The sequence below is a fragment of the Eleutherodactylus coqui genome, chromosome 12 (assembly GCF_035609145.1).
Source record: "Eleutherodactylus coqui strain aEleCoq1 chromosome 12, aEleCoq1.hap1, whole genome shotgun sequence".
In the NCBI taxonomy this organism is placed as follows: domain Eukaryota; kingdom Metazoa; phylum Chordata; class Amphibia; order Anura; family Eleutherodactylidae; genus Eleutherodactylus; species Eleutherodactylus coqui.
The window spans coordinates 104277369-104298243 of record NC_089848.1 but is presented as its reverse complement, the minus strand read 5'-3'; the positions used below and the strand labels follow the sequence as shown (position 1 = coordinate 104298243).

The window sequence follows — 20875 nt, the reverse complement described above, 5'->3', positions numbered from 1 at the left end:
CCCTGTGTGATGGGGGGGGGGGGAGAACGAGAGGCGTTCTGTGTGATGGGGAGTGGGGGGGGGGGAAACAAGGGGCATTCCGTGTAATGAGGAGTGGGGGGGGAGGGCGACGACGACAAGGGGTGTTCCATGTGATGGGGAGTGTTTAGAGTGTCAATGCGTATGGAAACAATGTATTGCGTATGGGCGGTGTATCACATGCAGCCCATACAAGTGTACAGGGCTCACGTTGGGTGGTACACAAAGAAAGAGAGCATGATGGGATTTATTTCTCTTGCAAATCTACACGCAGTCCATTGACTTTCATTGACTCAGTTCACTGCGCACCACGTGTGTGTGCGCTGCACGCATAATAGGTGGTGAAAACCTGGCCGTGGACATGAGCCCTAACATGTTATATAAAGTTAGCTTATGTTGTCTCTATTGTATGTATTGTTATTATGCTGTCTCCAATATATTATTATATTTATAATATATATAAATTTTCTTTCCTGAGGAAGCGAAGCATGCCTTGAGGCTTGTGTTCTGGATGTTTTAAAACTCTGCTAAAACCCCTGATTACTGATAATCTATTGATGGGTCATTTAAAAAAACAGTAAGGTAGCTAAAAGTGATGTAGAAGTAGTAGCCGTGAAAAGGAATAGGGGTTGGACGGGTCTGTAGGGGGGCCCCAAGCTAAACTTTTGCACCCGGGCCCATGAGCCTCTAGCTACGCCCCTGTATCAGCGTTAATATCCACCTTGTGCAAAGTAACAAAAAGTTTTAAAAAAATTAAAGAGAAGTTAAAGTTTCAGCTTTCCTCACCTCCATTCTCTGGAAAGCCTGCAGCTTTCTACTCCTTCCAGGACCTGCCGGCCGCCTTATGCGCATGTGTGCCAGACGTCAAACTTCAAGTGCATGCGCAGAATGCTGGGGAGCCCAGGAGTTTTAAAAACTCCCTGTCCCTGGCTAGCATGAGTAGCCGAGAGCAGAGATGTCACCGGGCCCTGCTGTATGCGGTTCCCGGTCACATGATCGCCGTTATTCAATGGATAATATACACACGGTCTATTTTTACCACCTAAATGAAGTACAATATGTGTCGAAAAACAATGTCAGAATCACTCGGATATGCAAAACCTTTACGGAGTTATTCTATGTTAAAGGGGTTGTCCCGAGGCAGCAAGTGGGGTTATACACTTCTGCATGGCCATAATAATGCACTTTGTAATGTACATTGTGCATTAATTATGAGCCATACAGAAGTTATAAAAAGTTTTATACTTACCTGCTCCGTTGCTGGCGTCCTCGTCTCCATGGTGCCGACTAATTTTCGCCCTCCGATGGCCAAATTAGCCGCGCTTGCGCAGTCCGGGTCTTCTCCTCTTCTCTATGGGGCTCCGTGTAGCTCCGTGTAGCTCCGCCCCGTCACGTGCCGATTCCAGCCAATCAGGAGGCTGGAATCGGCAATGGACCGCACAGAAGCCCTGCGGTCCATGAAGACAGAGGATCCCGGCGGCCATCTTCAGCAGGTGAGTATGAAGACGCCGGACCGCCGGGATTCAGGTAAGCGCTGTGCGGGTGGTTTTTTTAACCCCTGCATCGGGGTTGTCTCGCGCCGAACGGGGGGGGGGGGGGTTTAAAAAAAAAAAAAACCCGTTTCGGCGCGGGACATCTCCTTTAAAGTGACACATGTCAGATTTCCAAAATTTGGCCCTGTCACTAAGAGGCCAACAGGGGTTAAGAGACTATAAACTTTACATACTTGTCTGGACTGATTATTTACTGTTCCGCTCATCCCCTTCTGGTATTTATCTAAGTGCTATTAATCACCACATGTCTGTGCCCTCTTATCCTGTCTGGTATAAGTGCAAATTAAGCACACGGTGTTTGTGCCCTCCCATGTGATCATCTGTGTTTCTTAAATACATCTTTGGATTTGTTCCTTTATGCCTGAGGAAGGTATCATAGCTACAATAATAATAATCTTTATTTGTATAGCGCCAACTTATTCCACAGCATCTCCAAGCACGGGAGAACAGCCAATACAACAATTATATGTGATATACAATCGGTTTAAAACAAATGGGATGGGGGTGATACAGGAGGTACAAGGGGGGGGGGGGGGATGAGGCATGGGGGAACACAGGCAGTAGGGGATTTCATGTGGAAATCAGTTATTAGAAAGCAAACAGGGTGGGCGGTAAGGAGGTGCAGGGGTAGAGATCGTGTGCGATACGCAGGGTGGAAGGTGTGGGGAGCCGTAGGGAAGGACAGGTGGACTAGGTCAGGGGATTTGGTAGGTCTCCCTGAAGAGGTGCATTTTTAAGGAACGCCTGTAATTTCGTGCATCAGGGATTGTCCGGATGCCTTGGGGTAGAGCATTCCAGAGGATGGGTGCTGCTCTGGTAAAGTCCTGTAGGCGAGCATGTGAGGTTCGTATTACAGGGGTGTTTAGTCTGAGTGTGTTAGTGGATCGGAGTGAGCGGGCTGGGTGGTGTACAGACAGTAGGGAGGCGATGTATGGTGGCGCAGCGCCATGGAGAGCTTTGTGGGTGAGGAGTTTAAATTTAGTTCTGCAGTGCATGGGCAGCCAATGCAGCGACTGGCATAATGCAGAGGCGTCTGAGCAACGGCTGGATAGAAAAATGAGCCCAGCTGCTCATGACTTGGTTTCTCTTCCTGAGGACAATCACATTTTGCTCTACTGACTAAAAGCCCATTTAGACGGGACGAATATCGGGCAAACGATGCCTGACACCCGTCCCCGCACGTACTCACTGCGGTGCTGTTGCAGAGGAGCGAGTATTGCTGGCTCACAGCACTGCGGCTGCAGGAGATTTCTCTCCTCACTCTCTCTTGCCCACCAGCAACAGCTCTGATAAGCCGCGTGGATCATCAGAGCTGTTAACCCTTTAAATGCCGCTGTCAATTCTTTTTTTTTAAATCCCCCTCACTGTTTTTCGGGGGTCCTATACAGCTCCCAGCGATGAGATCGCATGCAGCAGTGCAGGCGTCATAGCGGCCGGGGGCCTCATGGCTTTCATAGCAGATTGCCTATCAAGCCATCCCTGTGGTGTGGCTTGATAGACTGCCAGCCCGATCGCAGTATGATGCAATGCAATAGTATTACATCATACTGCCGGAGCGATCAAAGCATCACATGTTGTTGTAGAAGGTAAAAATACAACGCATAAAGTTTTATTAATTATTTTAAAAAAGTAATAAAAGTTTAAAAAACAAAAACCTTTTGCCATATTTATAATAAAAGAATTTAAACCAAAAATACATGTTTAGTATCGCTGCGTCCGTAAAAGTCCGATCTATCAAAGTAGCGCATTACTTACCCCGCACGGTGAACGTCGGCAGAAAAAAAAAAAAAGAACGCCAGAAATGCGTTTTTTTTGGTCACCCTGCCTCCAAGAAAAATACAATTAAAAAGATTGTACGCCAGAATGATACCAACGCAATCTACAGGGCGTCCCGCAAAAAATGAGCCGTCACACAACTATAAAAACAGGAAAATAAAAGTCATGGCGGTCAGACGATGGCGGCAGAAAAGAATTAGAAAAAATTAAACAGCTTTTAAAGAAAATAAAAGTAATGCAAACAAAAAAAACTAAGGGACTTATTCACATGTCCGTATATCCGCCGGGGGGAGGGACCGAGAGCAGTGCACTGAGCTTCCACTCCATCTCCGCCCCTCGCCACTGTTTGCAATGGGCGGGACGGGGGCGGAGCTAAACTGAATAAGCCCTAAATTTGGTTAAAGGGGCTGTCCCACGCCAAAACGGGTTTGTTTTTTTTTCAATAGCCCCCCATTCGGCGCGAGACAAACCCAATGCATGTGTTAAAAAAAAAAAACGTTTAGTACTTACCTGAATCCCCGTGCTGCAGCGACTTCTTCCTTACCTTAGCAAGATGTCCGCCGGGATCTTCACCCACGATGCACCGCGGGTCTTCTCCCATGGTGCACCGTGGGCTCTGTGCGGTCGATTGCCGATTCAAGCCTCCTGATTGGCTGGAATCGGCACACGTGACGGGGCGGAGCTACAAGGAGCAGCTCTCCGGCACGAGCGGCCCCATTCACCAGGGAGAAGACCGGACTGCGCAAGCGCGTCTAATCGGGCGATTAGACGCTGAAATTAGACGGCACCATGGCGACGAGGACGCTAGCAACGGAACAGGTAAGTGAATAACTTCTGTATGGCTCATAATTAATGCACGATGTACATTACAAAGTGCATTAATATGGCCATACAGAAGTGTATAACCCCACTTGGTTTTGCGGGACAACCCCTTTAACCCTTCTCACCCCAAACTGGAAACTACAACTCGTCCCACAAGAAACAAGTCCGATGGTGGAAGAACATAAAAGTTACGCTTCTTGGAAGGCGTCCATGAAGAAGAATATTAAAGATTAAAAAAAGAAAAAAAATTGCCCATAATTGGCCGGTCACTAAGGGGTTAATTTCTGTGCCAGGGTTGTGAATGGCCGCACCATGTGCCACAGCCACGCCTCAGCCTTTGTACGTCATTTGATTGACAGGTAGGCCAACCAATAGGTGGGATAGTAGAGGGGGCGGGCTCCTGCGCTCTCTGTCTCACCTAGGGCGTGTCTTACAACGCGGGTGATGTGTGACGCGCGAGTGGGCGGGGCCAAGCAGGTTTCTGTTCGAGCACGTCCTCTTATAAGTAGGCTTCGTGCAACTGATGTCTTGCTGTCTCTCCCAGTGGCGGATCGGCAGCCGCGTCCTTACAGCGCGCGGGTACTGGGAGAAACAGACGGCGGCAGAGGGCGGGCGGTGCCGTGTAGTGTGAGACGGATCGGCAGATAGTGGGACGCGGTGGTCCTTCGTTCTGATTGGCTGGGAGATGTGGGCCGGGTTGGCGGGCGGTGCTCGCGTCCTGCTGGGCATTAGTAGTGGCTCTTGTAGTCTGCGGACAGCTCTGCGGCAGAGTGTGAGGAGCGCTCCGTTCAGCAGGTGAGAGTCGGGCTGTACCACTACGGGGCGGGGGTGTCAGGAGTAACGGGGTGGAGCGGGTAGTGCAGCCATGCTGTGTGCGCCTCTCAGTGCCGGCTTATCAGCCACCCTATAGAAGTTTGTGTCGGGTCACCGGGCAGCTGAAGCAGGTGGTGTCTAAAAGTAGATCACCTGTCACACAGGATGTGCGAGGAGCTTGGCGACAGCAGCCAATCAGATCATTGCTCTCATTTACCAAAGGGCTTGTGTAGGATAAGAGCTGTGTGCCGATTGGTTGATCTGAGCGGCTCATTCAGCTCTAATTTCTATAATTGTGTGGCCAAGATGGCTATCCCCCCCCCCCCCCCCTCCAGAACATAGCAAGTGGTGCAGATTAACTAAAGGCTGCTTCACATGAGCATAATTTGTAGTGTGCTGCCCGCATGTGACACTGTCTTGCTGAGTCTGCATGCGTAATATGTACCAAGATAGAACATGCTGCCATCTTTATTTCATGTGTGAGCGTAAACATGGGCACCTATGGCAGACTGGTACAGCGTATTCTGTGCGCAGAACCCGCATGTGGAATACACTGTTGCTGAACATATTACGCTCTGGGCCCCATCTCCAGTAACCTAGTGATATAACCTGTAATATTATTACACTCCGGGCCCCATCTCCAGTAACCTAGTGATATAACCTGTAATATTATTACACTCCGGGCCCCATCTCCAGTAATCTAGTGATATAACCTGTAATATTATTACACTCCGGGCCCCATCTCCAGTAATCTAGTGATATAACCTGTAATATTACACTCTGGGCCCCATCTCCAGTAATCTAGTGATATAACCTGTAATATTATTACACTTCGGGCCCCATCTCCAGTAATCTAGTGATATAACCTGTAATATTATTACACTCCGGGCCCCATCTCCAGTAATCTAAAATATAACCTGTAATATTATTACGTTTCGGGCCCCATCTCCAGTAATCTAGTGATATAATCTGTAATATTACACTCTGGGCCTTATCTTCAGTAACCTAGTGATATAACCTGTAATATTATTACACTCTGGGCCCCATCTCCAGTAATCAGTGATATAACCTGTAATATTACACTCCGGGCCCCATCTCCAGTAACCTAGTGATCTAATCTGTAATATTACACTCCGGGCCCCATCTCCAGTAACCTAGTGATCTAATCTGTAATATTACACTCCGGGCCCCATCTCCAGTCATCTAGGGATATAACCTGTAATATTATTACACCCTAGGCCCCATCTCCAGTAACCTAGTGATCTAATCTGTAATATTACACTCCGGGGCCCCATCTCCAGTAACCTAGTGATCTAATCTGTAATATTACACTCCGGGGCCCCATCTCCAGTAACCTAGTGATATAACCTGTAATATTACACTCCGGGCCCCATCTCCCCTAATCTAGTGATATACCCTGTATTATTGCACTCTGGGCCCCATCTCCAGTAATCTAGTGATATAACCTGTAATATTACACTAGGGGGGCCCAATCTCCAGTAACCTAGTGATATAATTTGTAATATTATTACACTCTGGCCCCATCTCTAGTAACCTAGTGATATAACCTGTAATATTATTACACACCGGGCCCCGTCTCCCCTAATCTAGTGATATAACCTGTAATATTATTACACACCGGGCCCGATCTCCCCTAATCTAGTGATATAACCTGTAATATTATTACACTCTGGGCCCATCTCCAGTAATCTAGTAATATAACCTGTAATACTATTACACTCCGGGCCCCATCTCCAGTAATCTAGTGATATAACCTGTATTATTATTACACCCTAGGCCCCCATCTCTAGTAATCTAGTGATATAACCTGTAATATTATTACACTCTGGGCCCCATCTCCAGTAATCTAGTGATATAACCTGTATTATTATTACACCCTAGGCCCCCATCTCTAGTAATCTAGTGATATAACCTGTAATATTATTACACTCTGGGCCCCATCTCCAGTAATCTAGTGATATAACCTGTATTATTATTACACCCTAGGCCCCCATCTCTAGTAATCTAGTGATATAACCTGTAATATTATTACACTCCGGGCCCCATCTCCAGTAATCTAGTGATATAACCTGTAATATTATTACACTCCGGGCCCCATCTCCAGTAACCTAGTGATCTAATCTGTAATATTACACTCCGGGCCCCATCTCCAGTAACCTAGTGATCTAATCTGTAATATTACACTCCGGGCCCCATCTCCAGTAACCTAGTGATCTAATCTGTAATATTACACTCTGGACCCCATCTCCAGTAACCTAGTGATCTAATCTGTAATATTACACTCCGGGCCCCATCTCCAGTCATCTAGGGATATAACCTGTAATATTATTACACCCTAGGCCCCATCTCCAGTAACCTAGTGATCTAATCTGTAATATTACACTCCGGGCCCCATCTCCAGTAACCTAGTGATCTAATCTGTAATATTACACTCCGGGCCCCATCTTCAGTAACCTAGTGATATAACCTGTAATATTATTACACTCCAGGCCCCATCTCCAGTCATCTAGGGATATAACCTGTAATATTATTACACCCTAGGCCCCATCTCCAGTAACCTAGTGATCTAATCTGTAATATTACACTCCGGGCCCCATCTCCAGTCATCTAGGGATATAACCTGTAATATTATTACACCCTAGGCCCCATCTCCAGTAACCTAGTGATCTAATCTGTAATATTACACTCCGGGCCCCATCTCCAGTAACCTAGTGATATAACCTGTAATATTACACTCCGGGCCCCATCTCCCCTAATCTAGTGATATACCCTGTATTATTGCACTGTGGCCCCCATCTCCAGTAATCTAGTGATATAACCTGTAATATTATTACACTCCGGGCCCCATCTCCAGTAATCTAGTGATATAACCTGTAATATTATTACACTCCGGGCCCCATCTCCAGTAATCTAGTGATATAACCTGTATTATTATTACACCCTAGGCCCCCATCTCTAGTAATCTAGTGATATAACCTGTAATATTACACTCCGGGCCCCATCTCCAGTAATCTAGTGATATAACCTGTAATATTACACTCTGGCCCCATCTCCAGTAATCTAGTGATATAACCTGTAATATTACACTCTGGCCCCATCTCCAGTAATCTAGTGATATAACCTGTAATATTATTACACTAGGGGGGCCCAATCTCCAGTAACCTAGTGATATAATCTGTAATATTATTACACTCCGGGCCCCATCTCCAGTAACCTAGTGATATAACCTGTAATATTATTACACACTGGGCCCCATCTCCAGTAATCAGTGATATAACCTGTAATATTATTACACTCCGGGCCCCATCTCCAGTAATCAGTGATATAACCTGTAATATTATTACACTCCGGGCCCCATCTCCAGTAATCAGTGATATAACCTGTAATATTATTACACTCCGGGCCCCATCTCCAGTAATCTAGGGATATAACCTGTAATATTACACTGCTGGCCCCATCTCCAGTAACCTAGTGATATAACTAGTAAACCTCCCCAGGCCGCCCCATGTACCCGTAGGGTTTGTTCACACATGTTCTGAAATGCCATGGAGTTAATGCAGCAGAATGTGTCGTGGACAGTCTGCCACATCTGACCGTATCGGCAGAAGGAGACTTCAGTCCGTCTGTTCCAGACCCTAAGGGGGGGGGGGGGGGGGATCTGCAGTGTGACATTATTATTTTTTCCCCTTGTGAATTTTACTACTTCAAATAAAAGGGGTGAAATCAGCATAAAAATCAGCAGTCGGTTCTCCATTCTGGAAATTCGATTTCAATCGAACAGATTGGGCTAAAACCAGAAAAATGCACGTAGCGTGCCCTGCTTTTCATGACGGGTCCTCTTTTGGGAAGAGGAAGGGGGAGGGGGGGGGGATCCCAGTTTAGGGTTTAGTGGTTTTCCTGGTCTCTGAATGTTCGTTGAGTCAGGCAGGTTGCGCTTCAGCTGTGATCGTTCAGGTTTTTTGTACCTCCAGCTAAACATGACCCTGTTGTTTCAGCAGCAGGATATACAGATCAGCCATGCCGGAGGTGAACACAGACAGTCTAGATGACAAGCAGGTTCAGCTGCTGGCGGAGATGTGCATTCTGGTCGATGAGAACGACAAGATCATTGGAGCCGACACCAAGAAGAACTGTCACCTGAACGCGAACATCGACAAAGGTAAAGCAGGCGCTGGCGAGCGACCGCAACCATGGTCTATCCCAAGGCCTCCTGCTCACGGGCGGGTCAGACCTGGCATGCAGGATTCCCACAGCAGAGTTCAACCCAGTGACCCCAGCGTACTTGTTCAGCGCTGCGAATGTGCCGGCTGGCACTCCTTCATGTAGGCGCCGGCGCGCTCTGCAATTAAGCCTATCCCGCAATACTTCCGCAGTGCTCACTGCGGATGTGCCACCGCACGAACGGCTTCCCTTGACTTCAATGGAAGCCGGCTGTGCATAGCCTGCACAGAATCGCTGCGTTTTTTTCTCCGCGAGCAGAAAATCGCAATAGATTTCTGCTCGTGGCGATGAAATAACGTTTTGCCAATGCATGCTATGGGGTGGTATTTGCTGCAGTCTGGAGGCGGATGCCCGCCACGCACTTCGCAATGCAAATCAGCCAATGTGTAGGAGGTGCCCCACCTCACTTATAGATAAGCAGATTGAACGTCTGCTGTACGCGTTTCAGTACCTGACACAGTGCCACCCTTGCCCATGCTGCTGGGTCTGGTATTCTGGGCCGAAGCACAGTAGGACACATATGGATGGTGTGATGCTGGTTCCTGTAGTTAACGGGAAACTGTCAGCTATAAGTAGCATAAAGTCCTATTGTTCATAGGACAATAGTCCCGCTGAGTCCGGGGTGCCATATATTTACTTACCAACTCCCCCGTTCCTGCTTGCTCGTGTGTGTGTGTGCGTGCGTGTGTGCGTGCGTGTGTGCGTGTGTGCGTGCGTGCGTGCGTGCGTGCGTGCGTGCGTGCGTGCGTGCGTGCGTGCGTGCGTGCGTGCGTGCGTGCGCGCGCGTGTGTGTGTGTGTGTGTCCCCAAATTAGCCGCGCTTGCGCAGTCCGGGTCTTCTCCTCTTCTCTATGGGGCTCCCTGTAGCTCCGCCCCCTCACCTGCCGATTCCAGCCAATCAGGAGGCTGGAATCGGCAATGGACCGCACAGAAGCCCTGCGGTCCATGAAGACAGAGGATCCCGGCGGCCATCTTCACCAGGTGAGTATGAAGACGCCGGGATTCAGGTAAGCGCTGTGCGGGTGGTTTTTTTAACCCCTGCATCGGGGTTGTCTCGCGCCGAACGGGGGGGGGGGGGGTTTAAAAAAAAAAAAAAACCGTTTCGGCGCGGGACATCTCCTTTAACCCTTTCAATGGGGAGGATAAGATCTGCTGCACATCAAAAAACACACAAAATTTGCACCAAATGTTGTGGATTTTGATTTGGGGTTTTCGCCAAAATCCACTATGGGTGAAGGCACCCTTAAAGGGGTTCTTCCCTCACGACAAGACTTATTGGGTAATAAGATTGGCTATAGAAGCCTACATGCCCCGTGACCCCGTATAGAGCAGTGGCTGCTGTGTGTGCAGCACACGATCCTGAAGCCGGATGTTCCCTGTAGCTTCAGGCTGCTTGTGTGCCCCAACCCCTGATGTATATATCCAGTAACCAACTGTTTGTATTGCAGGTCTGCTGCACAGAGCCTTCAGCGTCTTCTTGTTTAACTCCGAAAACAAACTCTTGTTACAACAAAGATCCGACGCGAAGATCACTTTTCCAGGTTTGTTTCTACATTTTGTATTTCGGGGAGCAGAAAAGGGGAATCCCCATAGCCGAGCGGAAAAGCAGGAAACGTCTTAAATAATTGATTGGGTTCTTGCTGATCAGCTGTCAGTGTTGGCCGAGTCAGAAGCTGACAGCTCTATCAGCATTGCAGCAGTCCGGGGTTGGTATTGCATGGAATTCAATGGGGGCTATGCCTGCAGTACCAAACTGGGCCACTGCCTGTGGACAGAGCTGTCAGCTTTTGGCTCAGTCAGCACTGTCATTGGGCCTGATAACAGCTAATCTGCAGGGATCCTGAGTAATGGTCCACCATCAATTAACTATGGCTGACCTATCCTGAGGACCACATCGCCCATTGGCTCTGTTCTGCATACTGCTAAAAACGTATTGATCGCCATCGGAGCTGTACAGGGAGATCTTAATGTTGGATGAGGGCAGACACTGGATTGGAAAGGGTTAAGACTGTCTAGTCTATGGTTGCACTATCTTTTAGCCAGTATTAGTAAGTCTCAGCAGGTCTATACGGATATGCTGCAGCATTTCGGAATAAAGCTGCCATGGGGGTACATTGTGTACCTCTCCTAGGGTCGCACTGCCTGTGGTTGGGGCAGCATGAATCTAGTGACAGGTTCTCATCTTTTGGGGACTCTGTAGTGCTCAGTGGTGAAGGGTGAGCTGCTGATGGAGTCTTTAAGGATCCTTGTCTGTAAGCTCCATGAAGTCGTGGTACCCAGTTTAGGGGCTTACGTGGGCGTCCTTATATCTAGTTACACTATGACAACACAATAGTCTACTGTAGTGTTAAGAAATTAGCTTTATAGTGTTGGGGTGTCCTGGAGGGTCTCTATGTTAATTCCTATATCCCGTCCTAGATTGTTACACAAACACGTGCTGCAGTCACCCCCTCTACACCCCCTCGGAAACTGAGGAAGAAGACGCTATAGGAGTGCGACGAGCTGCCCAGAGACGCTTGAAGTCCGAACTCGGTATTCCACTCGAACAGGTATGTGTGTATGTGTGTATGTGTGATTGATTGTGACCCTCTGGTTGACCTTGTTGGAGATCCGTCAGTCATCTGTATGACATTGGGTTTGCGTGTTCACTTTCATTTAATGCACTTTGGTACAACGTGCCTCCCCTGACATCTGGCTCCTACCCGCCTGCAGTCTTGGGTTGTCTCCTGCATAACCGTAAGCCTGCCAGGCGGACAGTCTGAAGATATTATTCTTGCATTCTGGGATTTTATGTATAAATGTGTTCACCCAAGAAAAGTGCAGACTGTGCAACGAAACAGCCCTATATTACAACATACTCTGGCCACTTTTATTAGACCTCAGTTCTCTCAGGATTGGAGCTCTGCTGTACAGGAATCCTCCCCGTGACCCCGGAGTGCAGCTTACAGTCACATGAAAAGCTTTTCGTAGATCCATTTCAGTGTGAATCCACATTAGATGGGAAAATCCAGTGATCTGAGCCCTGGAATAAGGTCCGGTCATCGGTGCTAGACTAGCCGGGCCAAGATGCCACTGCCAACCTTGTGGGGTTTTATCATGTAACGGTGTGGAAATTATACTGAGAATGGTGTGATCGAGGAAAGGCATTCAGTGAAGGAGAAACCTGTGCACAGAAATAACTTGTTGCCGAAAGAGGCTGTCCAGAATTGTTCTGACCATCAAATGCTGTACAGTTGGGGGCAGCCAAATACAACACTGTTGATCTAACAAGTCCTAGAATGGTAGAGTTGGAAGGGACCTCCAGGGTCATCAGGTCCAGCCCCCCGCTCAGTGCAGGATCACTAAATCATCCCAGACAAATGTCTTTTCCAGCCTTGGTTTGAAGATTTCCACTGGCGAAGTCACCACCTCCCATGGTAACCTGTTCCACACATTCATCAACCTCACTGTCAAAAAGTTTCTCTCCCCCAGTTCATCCCATCGCCGTATGGGACCCCTGAACGTCGGTAGGGGGATTTAAATTCTGCTGACTGAATTGACAGCTGCATTTAAAGGGTTAAGAACTCTGATAAGCCGCGTGGCTTATCGGAGCTGTCGCCGGGTTTTGCCTGTAAGAAACAGATGGTGCCCATGTTGTATGAAGGGACATTGCCACGTGATCCTTCATACATACCCCGAACATGCAAAAAGTAAATGTACATCCTACAGCAGGAAGGGGTTAAAACTATGTGGTGTTGATAACCATGTATAATGGCATAAATAAGTAGTGCCAGACAGCTTCTCTCCTTCCCCGTATATATCAGCATTATGTACACAACTCATCTTATGCACTTTGGTGACTGTCAGGTACAGGCTTGGAGGAGGCTTAGATTGTGGAGTGACTGGTTCCCAACTCGGTGAGACCCCGGACAAACGACCATCACCTATGACCACAATTCTACAGCAATCTGCCTGACTGCACTGCAACCAATTTGTCCCGCACTGGGCAGGAGAAGGGACGATGCCCATCGATCTTGTCTTTGATCACTCTGCAGTATTGCAAGCTTAGTTAAAATACAGGCTGACTTGTACCCAGCTTTCTCAGGCTTCTGCACGCATGTGAAGCGAAAACTCAAATCGCCCACCTGATCCGTTCCAACGCACTTGAGCGCTACAATATGCGTACAGCTGCCAGCACCAGTTTCCTATCGGTAAACTGGAACCAGATTTATGAATACAATCTCCGGGGAAGATGGTTTCCTGTTAATGCGGACGAGGTTCACTAATTAATTTATAGTTTAATTCTCAAAAGTAGCAATTTATTTGTTTACTTTTTTGTATTTTTCTGTTACCGAATTGGCAAGCGATCTACATATGATAATACAGACAGTAAAACAACCAGGATTAGAGTAAGGGTGTTACCACTTGTGTGGAGGCACATGGAAAGGAAAATCCGGCCAGCCCGCACTCAAAGTGCACTCCAGGGGGCTGACAATTTGGGGTCCCGCATTATAAAGGATCCATCAGTACACGCCTTCTCCCCGCCCCCTCTGAGGTCACACAGAGAAGGGAGGGTTGAGATTGTAGGAACTCTGAAAAATCATAATTCCCTCCTTTCAGTCGTATATGCACACGCGGTTAACTGATCGGGAATATAGGCTCGGCACGTTTTTAGTCATGATTTTACCTACACATTGAGTCCACACCAGTATCCTGTCCCAGATACGCGGTTCTGGGTTCCTGAGCATCCCGCAAAGATGGGGGTCCCTGCATCTTCATGGTGATGTGACATTTCCCGAATATCCTGGTCAGCGGGCTGCAACTTACCGATCAGTCATAACTTTCTAATTTATTTGCCTGAGCGCTCTCCTACCCTATCGTTCTTTTAACAATGTATGAAGAATTTAACAAATACCCCAGGTTCCATCCACAGTAAGGTGGAGAGCTGCAGACTCCAAAGAACACCGGACACTCAAATGTCCGGGACTCAGGACCGCTCAACAGTAGACCCCAAAGCTGATGTGAGGACAAACCAAAAGCATCAAATGGCGTCTGCGCTGCTAAAACCCTCTGGGTATGTGTAAACCACGCAGAAAAGGCCCCATAGCTGCCTTACCAGACTGCCTATCAAGCCATCCCCATGGGGTGGCTTAATAGACTGCCTGTCAAAACAGTATGACTTAATGCTGTAGCATAACGTCATACTGTAGGAGCGAACAAAGCATCGCTGGTTGTGGTCCTCTAGGAGGACTAAAAGCAAGTGTAAAAATAAGATCAATAAAGTTTTACTAATTATTTTTAAAAAGTAATGAAAGTTTGAAAAACCCCTTTTGCATATTTGCAATAAAATCTAAATAATCCCAAAATACGTGTTTGGTATCGCTGCGTCCATAAAAGTCAGATTTATCAAATTGATGTATTGTTTACCCCGCACAGTGAACGAGGTCCAAAAAAAAAATAAATTAAAGAACGCCAGAAATGCACTTTTTTTGGTCACCCCATCTCCAAGGAAAATAATGTAATAAAAAGTGATCAAAAAGTCAATTATATGTGAAAATGGTACCAACAGAAACGACAGGACGTACCGCACAAAACGAGCCCCCGCTCAACTATGTCGACAGAAAAAATGGACACAGAAAATAAATTTTAAAAATGAAATATTTAAAAAAAATAAATACAAGTAGTACAGCAAAAAATACCAAGTTTGGTATCGTAGTGACTCATAGAATAAAGTTGTGGTCATTTTTGTTGCAGTTTGTGCGCTGTAGAAACAGGATGCACAGAAAGATGGCGGGATGTCGTTGTGTTTTTTTTTTTTTTCCTCTTCATTTCTCTCCGCTTATTTTTTTTTTTTTATTTCTGTACATTATATGGTACAATAAATAGCACCACTGAAAAATACAACTTGTCCCGCAAACAACCTTCATACAGCGATGTCGATGGATAAATAAAGGAGCTACGATTTTTTATTTCTTTTTTTTTAAAGGGAGGAGGGGGAAAAAAAGCAAAAAAAGCTCCGCCACTAAGGGGTTAAAATCTTTGAGAGCATCCTCACCACATCGTCAAGCAGCGTGTTCACAGTTTCACTGCTCTTACAGTAAAGAATCCACTTCTATATCGCTGTAGAAACCTTCTAAAATGTGTTATCTCAGGTCTTAGACCACTGTGCTGGGATAAAGCCCTGGGCCTTATGTTCTTAGACGGGTCATGCTCCCCGCATGGAAAACCTACATTTCTTAACACTAGAATGAAATGGATTTTTAACTTGAGGTACATAATTACTCTTAACTAAGATATTTTAGATTCCTAGATCTCAGTGTCGTCATCAGTGCTTCAGAAATGTATGTTAAAGGGGTTGTCCCGCGGCAGCAAGTGGGTCTATACACTTCTGTATGGCCATATTAATGCACTTTGTAATGTACATTGTGCATTAATTATGAGCCATACAGAAGTTATAAAAAGTTTTATACTTACCTGCTCCGTTGCTGGCGTCCTCGTTCCCATGGAGCCGACTAATTTTCGCCCTCCGATGGCCAAATTAGCCGCGCTTGCGCAGTTCGGGTCTTCTGCAGTCTTCTATGGGGCCGCTCGTGTAGAATGCCGGCTCCGTGTAGCTCCGCCCCGTCACGTGCCGATTCCAGCCAACCGTTTCGGCGCGGGACAACCCCTTTAATATGATGACTAATGAACCTTGTTTTATACATCTTGAGTGGTGAATGACTCCATTTGTTGGTGTTCCATCTAATTTGTGGTATCTACAAGAAATGATTTCATCCCCTAGTTGAATCTACTCCACAATGAATTGCTGCCGTTCTGAAGGCTAAAGAAGGTCTAATGGCTACTAGATGGGGTCTCTGATGTTGCCCCTCAGCGTACATGTAATTTCCCTTAAAGGGGTTGTCCCGCGCCGAAACGGGGTTTTTTTTTCCCAACCCCCCCCCCCCCCCCCCCGTTTGGCGCGAGGCAACCCCGATGCAGGGGTTAAAAAAGAACACCGGACAGCGCTTACCTGAATCCCTGCGCTCCGGTGACTTCTTACTTACCCGGTGAAGATGGCCGCCGGCATCTTCTCCCTCGGTGGACTGCAGGGCTTCTGTGCGGTCCATTGCTGATTCCAGCCTCCTGATTGGCTGGAATCGGCACGTGACGGGGCGGAGCTACACGGAGCTCCATTGAGAAAGCAGAAGACCCGGACTTCGCAAGCGCGTCTAATTTGGCCATTAGATGGCGAAAATTAGACGGCAACCATGGAGACGAGGACGCTAGCAACGGAACAGGTAAGTGAATAATTTCTGATAACTTCTGTATGGCTCATAATTAATGCACAATGTACATTACAAAGTGCATTAATATGGCCATACAGAAGTGTATAGACCCACTTGCTGCCGTGGGACAACCCCTTTAACTTCTCTTCCCAGGAAGTCGCTGTATTTGATGGACACTTGGCAGCACAGTGATTTATTTTATTTACTTCCAGGTAAAACCCGATGAATTTCGGTACCTAACGAGGATGCAGTACAAAATGCATTCAGACGGCATCTGGGGCGAACATGAAATAGATTACATCCTGTTAATTCAGAAGGACGTGGCTGTCGATCCTGATCCCAACGAGATCAAAAGTCATTGCTACGTGTCAAAAGAAGAGCTGAAGAAGTTAATTGAAAGGGCCAAGCGGCAGGAGCTGAAGGTCACGCCTTGGTTCCAGCTCATTGTGGACACTTTTCTATATAACTGGTGGGACAACCTAGAAAACTTAAAGTCCTTTGAGGATCACAGTAAAATCCATCGTTTGTAAACTTGAAAGGTAGAGACTGACCATACGGTGTGGTGGCCGTACCCTACTTCTACAGATACACACAGCATTAAGGCCCGGACGAGTACTGCAGATCGGTGTGAAATAGGAGGGGGAGATAGTTACCTTCTAAAGCGCCGTTCTAGGTAGGAGAGGCGAAACCTAATTGGAAAAAAAGTATTTCTGAAATGAATTGCCCTTTTGCTTGAAAATATTGATTAATCTGTCAGCCCTGACTTTTTCATGACTGCAATAAAAACTAAATGCACATTTAGTCTTCGAGAAATGGAAATGCTCATTTGACTATTAAGCTAGAGATATATGGTGACTGGCCATGAGACTGGTGTTTTGGGGAAAAATCATATCCCTCTGATTTCACTGTCTGTTCCAAATTGGTTATTGAGAAGTGCATGCACAACGATGTATAGCCAAGGACACACAGCTGGATCAAAGGCAATATGATCTGTTTTATTAATGAACTTATGGTACAAACCTCTATTGCTACATCATTTGGGGTATATATGTCCATAAAGTCATAAGAACTCATGATTGGCTTTTAGTTTCTAATGATTAACATATGTTAACGCCTTAAGGTGTTACTAATAAAATGTGATTTCCAAGGAACAGAAGAAATTAAACTTCTACTGTGTTCATTATCCTAAAAATGCAAAGGTGGTGGGATGGAGTAGCTTCTTTCTCAGCAGAGCACTCTGGGATACACCACTGCTGATTAAAAGATCTGTGGGAAGGGTGGCCCGAACCTAAGAACCATGCATAGGAGATGGAAGACATTAATCTAATACATACTAGTGTATAATGAACAAGGTAACCATTTAGATGCTGTGCTTTTACTAAGAAGGAAGATATACATATAATATGTTTGCATAGGCTGATGTGAGAAATATGATATAGTAATATATTCTATTATATATAATAACAGTCAGTCAGGATAGCTCTTTGATCTTCGAAGCTAAAAAGTCTACATGTGAGTCACAACCCAACCCATGTTGCCTTCTATTGTATTAGGAGATGGCTGGGATACCTTGCAATATTTGGCCTTGGGACCAGTGTTGCAGCCAAAGTCAGTGGGTAGCCTTACTGTTGTAAGCGGTGAAGTAATCTGACTGGAACATGTAATTGTATGACGCCGCAGTAAAAAGTGCCTATGAGAGCAGCCCAATAGCTGCCGTAAAAAGGCTTATTGATTGTCGTTCTGGGCTAAATTAAAAAAAGAAAACCAGAAGCTTGTTATTGCAATTATACTGGCCCACAGAATGTGTTTTTGGTTTTTTGCATCAAACACCATACACACAACCCCAAAAAGTAATGCAACTGTGGTGTTTCTCCATTCTATCCGACCTAATGTAAGAGTTTCAACACTTAAGTAGCACTATTGAATACAGCTCCTGCAAAAAAGACACTCACTGTAAAAATGTTTTGTCTCGTTCAATGGGTGTACACAGAAAAGACCTTGCATATAACTGCTGCTCCTAGGAAGCAGACTAAGCAAAAAGTTAGCTCCTCCTACCAGCTATAACTTTCCTGCAGTCACGAAGCTACAGCAGTTTGTACGAAAGCACTAGAACTTCTTCAATCAAGTTATTCTTTGCAACTATGTAAACCACCACCAGAGACAGCCCAAATGGGGAAGCAACCTGTTTCTCAATGCAAACACCTGGGTGGGTGCCGTGTCTCCCTATGAACAAGGCAAAAAACGTTTTATTATATTGTCTGGTGGGACAATTCAGAACAATTAAAGGGAAATGGGAGAAGCAAAATGGATTTCATCAGCTTTCACAAAATCCTAGAGCTCTTACTCCTCCCCGATGTGGTATGAGCTGATGTTAGACAAAGATGGTAGGATAAACTCTGTTGAAACTGAAGGAAACAGCTTTGGTAGGAAGGAGCACTGTCTTGTCTTCATAAAGCACCAAGGGGGACTAACAGGGCAGATATGCATCTCATGGAGGTAATAGCCACCAAAAAGGGTGCTGAATTGTAAGGTTTTTGAAGGACTAAAAAAAATGTAGACTATAAACATTAAAGGGGTTATCTCGCGGCAAACATCAAAATTTTACATTACCCTATTCCCCCTGTCCCTTCCTCCTCCCCCCCCCCCCCCCCCCCCCCCCCCCCCCCCGTCACAGTGCAGAGGGATCAGCCCTATTCTCATCTGCACAAGGAAAAACTAGAAGCAATGGGATAAAACTGGAAGGGAGGAGACACAGATTAGATATTAGACAGCAAGGGAGATCAATGAGTGGAACAGGATACCACAGGAGGTAGTGAGTTATCCTTCAATGGAAGTCTTCAAACAGAGGCTGGATAAACATCGCAGACCACTTCCAGCGTCTGTCACATTTGGGTAAATCAAAGCCTTGGAAAGGGTGATTATACATACCCGATAATAGGGTTTTTAGGAGTCTCCACGACAGCACCACTTGAGATAGCCTCCTCCTGGGTGGGAGAGGTTAAAAGCTCCTTCCTCTCCCACCTTCCTCAGTGGTTTCTAATGTAGACCACCAGCAGAGATGGCGGTGGGGCCCGAAAAAAAGCTCTTCCTCTTCTGTTGTTTCTCCTCTAGAGAACCCTTCTTCCGGTCGGGTGCCTTCTCGAGAATTTTGTCGAGGTTCGGGCCGAAGAGGAATTGGCTGTAGAATGGGAGCAAGCACACTGTTTTTTGAGGCTAGATCGCCCGACCAGGATTTTAGCCATAAAACTCTTCTGGCTGAATTGGACAGGGCTGTCACCTTTGCTGAGAGCTTTACCATCTCCGCTGACACATCTACCAGAAAATTTGCGGCCATCTTCAGAATCGGGAGAGAATTTATCTTTTGCTCCCTCGGTGTCTTGCTAGATATATGGAGCTCCGGCCATACTCCTAGGGTTCTGGCCAGACATGTGGCTGCAACCCCTGGTCTGAGGGTACTAGCCGCTGCTTCCCAAGACCTTATCAGGCCCTCAGCCTTCCGATCCATCGGATCTCTTAATTTGCATGGCGTCCTTAAAGGGCAGGGTTGTTGACTGCACCTCCTCCTTGACCAGCTTCCTGACATCTTCTAGGAATCCCTCTGATTGCTCTCTTACCAGCCTGGCTACGCATGCCTTGCATAGAGGCCTCTCTTATACGTGGCCGGCAGCGTCGATCCGCACTCTACGCATAAGTTTTGTTCTGGGAGGGGCGTGTTTTTTAGGCCCCTGGCAGACCAAGTTTATGCAGATAAGGATGCAATATTCCAAACACGATGATATGGATTTTTCATGAACTTTTTGCCCCACGGGCTACTTACGGCACCCGCTGTAGCTGATGATTCAGCGATGTCTAGTGCTGGAGCACTCATCTAACAAATGGTGCTGTAGTCACTTTGGAGCAATACAAGCCAGCCTTATAGCAATGGCTTACCTATTTCCTGTAGATCTTCTCTCAGGTTCCTTAAATTTTTTCAAAATTGGCACCTCCACACCAAGCCCCACCCCCTCTTCACATCCAACGCGATGACAGCATAGCGCCGGTCACGTGATGCAGCGCCCCACCCCCCCTCTGGTATGCGCCAAAGGGACTCAGAGCGCCACGCCAGGCCCTATGCAGCCAGAGAGGTCGCAGACGAAGGAGAGCTGAGGCCCCCGTGGGAGGAACCTGGCCCCGGGGAACCACTACATGTGGCGTCCTGGGAGCCACTTGTCGGGAAGGGAGGACAGGCTGACCCACTGCCCTCTGATCCGCCCACGAGTCTCCTAATGCTGGCGTCTCCACCACCACCTCTCGAGGATGGCAGGACAGGAAAGCACTGAGGAAGGTGGGAGAAGGGGGAGCTTTTACCCTCCCGGTGTGTTCCTGTCCAACCAGGAGGATGCCATCTTAAGTGGTGCTGTCGTGGAGA

General features: G+C 46.8%; 1 protein-coding gene across 2 annotated transcripts; it reads left to right on the top strand.

Annotated features, from left to right (window-relative positions):
- Positions 1-4640: 4640 nt before the first annotated feature.
- On the top strand, positions 4641-17284 carry IDI1 (isopentenyl-diphosphate delta isomerase 1). 2 transcript variants are annotated; one of them, XM_066584751.1, is made up of 5 exons: positions 4641-4964; positions 9002-9162; positions 10672-10764; positions 11642-11772; positions 16680-17284. In XM_066584751.1, the coding sequence occupies exons 1-5, from the start codon at positions 4855-4857 to the stop codon at positions 16995-16997; spliced, it is 813 nt and encodes a 270-aa protein (XP_066440848.1). In that variant the 5' UTR covers positions 4641-4854; the 3' UTR covers positions 16998-17284. The 2 variants fall into 2 exon arrangements, with proteins under 2 accessions (XP_066440848.1, XP_066440847.1); XM_066584750.1 differs by having other exon boundaries at positions 4642-4964; positions 8999-9162.
- Positions 17285-20875: the final 3591 nt, after the last annotated feature.